Here is a 5,976-nt window from a genome sequence, read left to right as displayed (position 1 = left end):
AACTAATTTTATGTCCAACAAATTTAATACTTTTTAATAATGAATAACATAATTAATCTTATATTTTTATCTTTTAAAATTCTTAACAGAAAAATGAAATTATATCAAGTAGCTCAGTTGGTCAGAAAATATAGGAATTGAAAAACATTCAAGTTATATGGAATGATAAAATTCTGGTTAAATAAATAACATTATATTACATTAAAATAAAACTATTAGTATAAATATGAAAGACCTAGGAAGAAAAATTGGCCATACAAAAATCAATTTAATTGTCAAAACTTATAACTTCACAAAAATTAAAAATTTATTATTAACTGTTTTCCTAATATGCTGCAAGGAAAATTCCAAATTGCCAGTACCTAACCTCAAACACTATCAGTCCATAGATTTAAAATTTTATTAGATTAGTTTTTAATACTTGTGGAAAAATGGTTAGTTAAAAAATTTTCAAAACTGAGAATAGAAAAAAAAATTATAAAATAAATGAAATATCATAGATTTGAGGAAATATCTTGCCATTATAGATTGAAATTATGCTAAAAGGAATAAACCAAAAAACTAATTATAATCCTAAAAACTTTAAGGAATGCACGATTTTCAGAAAACATATGTAATTTGATTTAGAGGACAAATGATATGATTAACAGATCATTAATGTAGCAATAAAAAAACAAAATTGTTATATTACTACTTTCTTAAATAAATTGTGCAGTCAATTTACAGCCTGATTAATGGATTTACTGATAGAAAAAACCTTTATCACTTAAATAAGCTTTTTAATTTAAATTTAAAAATTTTCCTTTTAAGCTTTTAATGAAACTTAAGTACGTTCACTTATTAAAACCGTATAATGTCAATAGAGTTTAACAAATTACCCTGAAACACAATTAGATACACATTATTACAGAGAACCTTTTAATCAACACACTTTTTAAATATAAATATGATATAAGTTTTGTACCAATAATATGCTATATCAGAATTGCGTATACTAACTTGCATTCCTGGATACGTTAAACTGATTAGGAAAGGATGATCTACTTTCTTAATAACTTCAGCTTTCTTTGCATCATGCTCCGTCACTAAAGATTATAATCTGTACACATCTAAATTATATTCTCTAAAAATATAAACTTTGCTTAGTTAAAATAAGACAGCTTATAGCATACAGAGACATTATTATATAAAGAGAAATCTGATTGGTTTTATAAACAAGCTTTTGTAATGGTGAAAATTAAAGACATAAAAATTAGACTAACTCACATCTCAAAAATTCCTATCAAAACAAAATTAGACACCTAATTTGCCCCATTAAAATTTCAGTTCATTTATTTTTAAACTAACGAAGTTTCCAGACTTATCTCAATGGTGGTATAGTGATTAGGCTCTATGCCTTTTACCAGAGAGGTCTTGAGTTGGGGGTCCTGATCTCAGTTGGCACGATTGAATTTTATTTCCAATTTTCTATTCTAAAGAAGATTGATAACTATCTAATATGCTTTATTCAATTTATATATTATTATTTTTTAGTTTAAATTTATTTTTTTTAAAAACTAAATTTTTAAAAGCAAAAAAAATTGAAAGATATTTATTTTTTAATTAAAATGTATGGATTACTTAAAAAAGAATTATAAAATTTTAATTTAAATTTTGAACTGTAAATTTTTTAAAATAATCCATGCATTTTAAATAAAAAATAAAATTTTAATTAGATTGTAATTTTAAAAAGATACAAAATGTTATTTTAAAATTTTTTTCTCAATAACCTAAATATTTTAATTTAAAAAAAAATTTTAAATTTCTATTAATTTAGTTGTTCCTAAAAATTTAAGTTCTAAATAAATAAAAAAATTATCATGTGAATAAAATATTAAATAGTTATGAATCTTTTTTAGAAAAGGAAATTAGAGATATAGTTCAACCTTTCCAGCTGGGATTTAATCTCAGGACATCATTTTTATTAGTTTAAAAATAAATGAACAGAAACTTTAATGGAGCATATTTTACCCTAGTTAGACAGCTAATATAAACCCTATCCAAGGTTTATAAAAATGCTCTTAAATTTAGGTTTAACTTTGCTTATATAGGAATTTTTAAGCTATCCACTTCCCTTGTAAGCAGGATTGTTCTGATTTTACCCAACCTGAGAAAAAGCACTTGAAAAAAACTCACGTTTTTTCATAATTGCATTTTATTACTATCAAATCAGCTCAAGATATTAAGTTTATAATAGTACAAAATATAAACTACATACGTTGAAATATTTATATTTCCATTACTTCTATATTCTGTTCATTAAATTTTAATTAAATATGTACTATTAGAAAGTGGAAATATTGTACTAACTAAGGTATTCTCACAAAAATTTGAGATACTAATTTACAATATAATTAAAACCAGTTATAACAAGATACAATATGAAATATAATTAGAATTACAATTCAATGAAATAGGAAAATATTTTTTTTAAAAAGTGCATTTTAAATACTATTTTCCTAAACAGTGAGTCTAATTACATAGTTTGAAATGATACTTTTAAAAAATAGCCCCTTTTAACTGGTAAAATACTTGTACAAAATTCCTGTTCTGATGTAATCCTTGTTGTTGAAATAGTAGAGCTTATTCTAGAAGCCCGCTTTGACTATACATAAAAAAGGACACAACACTGTTAGAAAAGTAATGTAATGCACAATTGCATAAATACATTCCCCACGTTAAGAATTTACTTTGAAAATTGACTTTCAATTGAATTAAAATAAATAACTTATTTCTTCACTTAAACATTTAGTAGTTTTTTTAAATCTATCCTAAAACAGAATATGTAAATCCTACAAAAGGTAATTGAACCCTATAACTCTTATTAAAAAATTATTGCTAATTTATCAATGTAAATGATATTAATAATAAAATGTATTAATATCTATTTTAATATTAATAAAATTAATGGTGTTCATTCATGCAGCAAGACTTACTCTAAGACTTTAATGAATAAAAGAGATGATGAAAAAATCCAATTTAACCCTGACAAAATAATTTTTTTTCCAATCCTGCTTGTAAGTGCAATAGGACATATATTGTATCATTACTAGTAATCGTTAATCCTTTAAGGGATTACACATCAGGCAAAATTGTACTGAAATTGCCCTCCTACACACTACTTTTTCATAGAACAACACGAAGAAAACTTTTCACTTGTTAAAATCAAAATGATCAACAATAATAAATAAATAAAAAAAAACCGACAAGCTCACCAAAGTTGGTATTTTGACACTGAAATTAATGAAAAATACTTAGATCCTGTTCATATTAATAATAAACATGTAAATTATTTTCAATTTTAAATTACTTTACATTTGGTTTAAAGAACACAAATAAACTATTTTATGATCCATAACAATAAATAATCATTCCCTCTTATTATTCCAATTAATAAATTTTATTTTTATATCACTGCAAAAAATTTTCGGCAAAAATATTAATTATTTCTCAGGGTTGCTACTCAAATCTGGGAAAAAAATCCAATGTGTTTTCCCTGTTCATATTATATACAATATATTAAGAGGAAACAACAATTACTGAGCTTTTGTGTGGACTATATTGGGCTAACTATATTTATTAGTCTCAATTGCTGGAAATAAATATACTTAAATAATTCTATAGTAAATGAAATAGTTTAGTACATACTTAAATAATTCTATAGTAAATGAAATAGTTTAGTATAGCTGAAATATCATGATTAAATATTCCATAGATTACGCTTTGAGTGGTCACCCTTTTTTTATAAGACCAAAAGTAAGAAAATAATACCAAAAAGCTGGAATTCCGGGATACCCCCGGAATACAATCACCCCTCTTACACACACTAAATTACAAAATGAAAGGATTTAAGCAATATTCTAAATTTTAAAAAAAAAAATTAGTTAAGAGTAGAGCTTCAAAAATTGCCCATACTGCACCAAATGTAAACAATATTATCTGCTTCAGGTAAACTGATAATGAACTGAAACTAAAAATGAATTGGGGTACATTAGAAACAACCTCTAAGAGGATAACCAAACCTTTAGAAAACAAATTAGCAAGTGGATTTTAAATAATAAGCTAATTTAGTCTAAATTATAAAGAAAAGAATAGTATAATTACCCAAAATGAGTAATCTGGTTTTCGAGAAGTATTCCTAATTGTTCCTTAATATTGGCAAAAATATCTTTCTCTCTAGCAGTCACAGTTCCAAAATCTGGCATTCCATGCAAACTAAATAAATTTTTGAATTAAAATTCATATTTTTTTCAAATAAGGTATGCGTAAATTTTTATTCATTAATGTAATGGTTCCAATTTCAGTTTTTAAAAACTTTTTACCTACTTCAATTTTACATTATTTCTCATAACATGCAGCGGTTAATTGTTGAAACAATTTAATAGAATTAGTGAGTTCAAAAAAATTAATACCAATCGTTTATTTTCACACTACAGTATTTTTTAATACTTATACCACGTTCATGGTTTTTTTTATAAGCTTCGTATTGCTTTAAAAACAATTATATTATCCATGAAAAATTATATTTTACAACAGATGGGACCAAAATTAATGTTAACCACCATAAAACATTATAAAAAGAGAAAAATAATAATTAATAGAAAGTAAAAATAATGAGGTGCAATTGTGATGATAATTATAAACGAAATCTTTTCCCTTCAATAGGAAAAAATACTTTTAAGAATACATTTTAAATTAAAATTTAATTTGAGTTTATTTTAATAATTTCTTAAAGAAAACACTATCATATAATAATTTGTTATTTCAGGAAAATAAAACCATGTGTGGACCGTGGTTTCATTTTCTACTCAGTGTATATTCTTGTGTATATGTGTATATGTTTAGGCATCAACCGTGAACCGGTAGGTGGCTTTATGATTTTAAAGGGTGTAGAGCTCTTAGAATTTTGTCTATGATTTTGATTGTCTATGTATCTATGTTTTCCTTATTAAATGTGTTTGTGAACGTCTGGTACTTGTTTTTCTTATATGTGGACCCGCAATGAAAAAATCAGGTAGATATTTACTCATTAAGATATATTTGGAGCTAGCCACATGCAGCAATTGTTCTTTAAAGAAAATTCCCAATCAGCAGCAACTTTACCAGCTTTATTTGCATCATGAAGTCATAATTTGCCACAGCCAATCACATCTTCTAAATCAGTCAGAAATCGTTCATCTGAATTCTCCTATCAAATATTGCCTCCAAGACTATTCAAATAGCTACGAAGATCTTGATACTAAAGAATAAAATTATAAATCTCAATAATGGGCAGAAAAAGGAGAATTAATTTTTAAATTCAGTAATATGTTTCTACCCTTAAAGTTGTTTTCTAAACCTGATCTTTTTGGAATCTTTTGCTTTTTCAATTGATGGAATACTCAAATAACATTTGGAATTATATGGTAAAGGTTAGATTTTAATTACCAGTTTTACTATAACATGATAAAAAGTAGGTTTTTAGTGGTAAAAAAAAGGAAAATAATGAAAACCTGTAAAAAATTAGCAGCCCATAATTTATTTGCATGTTTACTACTTATAGCTGATACAATTAAATAATATAGATATTGTATAAGTTGATACTTGGCAGTAATGGATAATATATGATTAAAAAAACAATTAAGGACTAAGGATGCACTTAAACATGTTCATTAAAAATATTATTTTAAACATGTTTGTGACTCGAATTATTATTCTCTTACTATGCTATCATAAACTCACTTTAATAAAAAGTATTTAAAATTATTTTAATAATAACCAAGACAGCTATTTTTCTTGATTAGTATCTTATCCTATAGCTTACTACAGAAAATTATAAATTTCTGACAATTTTGTTTTTGTTGTTGTTCCTACCTGAAAATATATAGGGAATAGCCTAAGTACTATATAAAAGCAACTAATCATTAGTTTATGATTATAAAACTAATTGCTAACATA

At 24.7% G+C, this 5,976-nt stretch overlaps 1 protein-coding gene across 1 annotated transcript in view; it reads right to left on the bottom strand.

Annotated features, from left to right (window-relative positions):
* The window catches only part of LOC122272518 (tyrosine--tRNA ligase, cytoplasmic), a 12,960-nt gene extending 8,716 nt beyond the window's left edge, over window positions 1–4,244 (bottom strand). Inside the window, 2 exon segments of the mRNA XM_071176914.1 lie at window positions 1,000–1,123; window positions 4,144–4,244. Coding sequence (XP_071033015.1) covers window positions 1,000–1,123; window positions 4,144–4,244 — 225 coding nt within the window.
* Window positions 4,245–5,976: the final 1,732 nt, after the last annotated feature.

Source organism: Parasteatoda tepidariorum, unplaced genomic scaffold (genome assembly GCF_043381705.1).
Source record: "Parasteatoda tepidariorum isolate YZ-2023 unplaced genomic scaffold, CAS_Ptep_4.0 HiC_scaffold_41, whole genome shotgun sequence".
Lineage (NCBI taxonomy): Eukaryota > Metazoa > Arthropoda > Arachnida > Araneae > Theridiidae > Parasteatoda > Parasteatoda tepidariorum.
The sequence above is the reverse complement of the archived record's forward strand: the minus strand, read 5'-3'. Positions and strand labels throughout refer to the sequence as shown.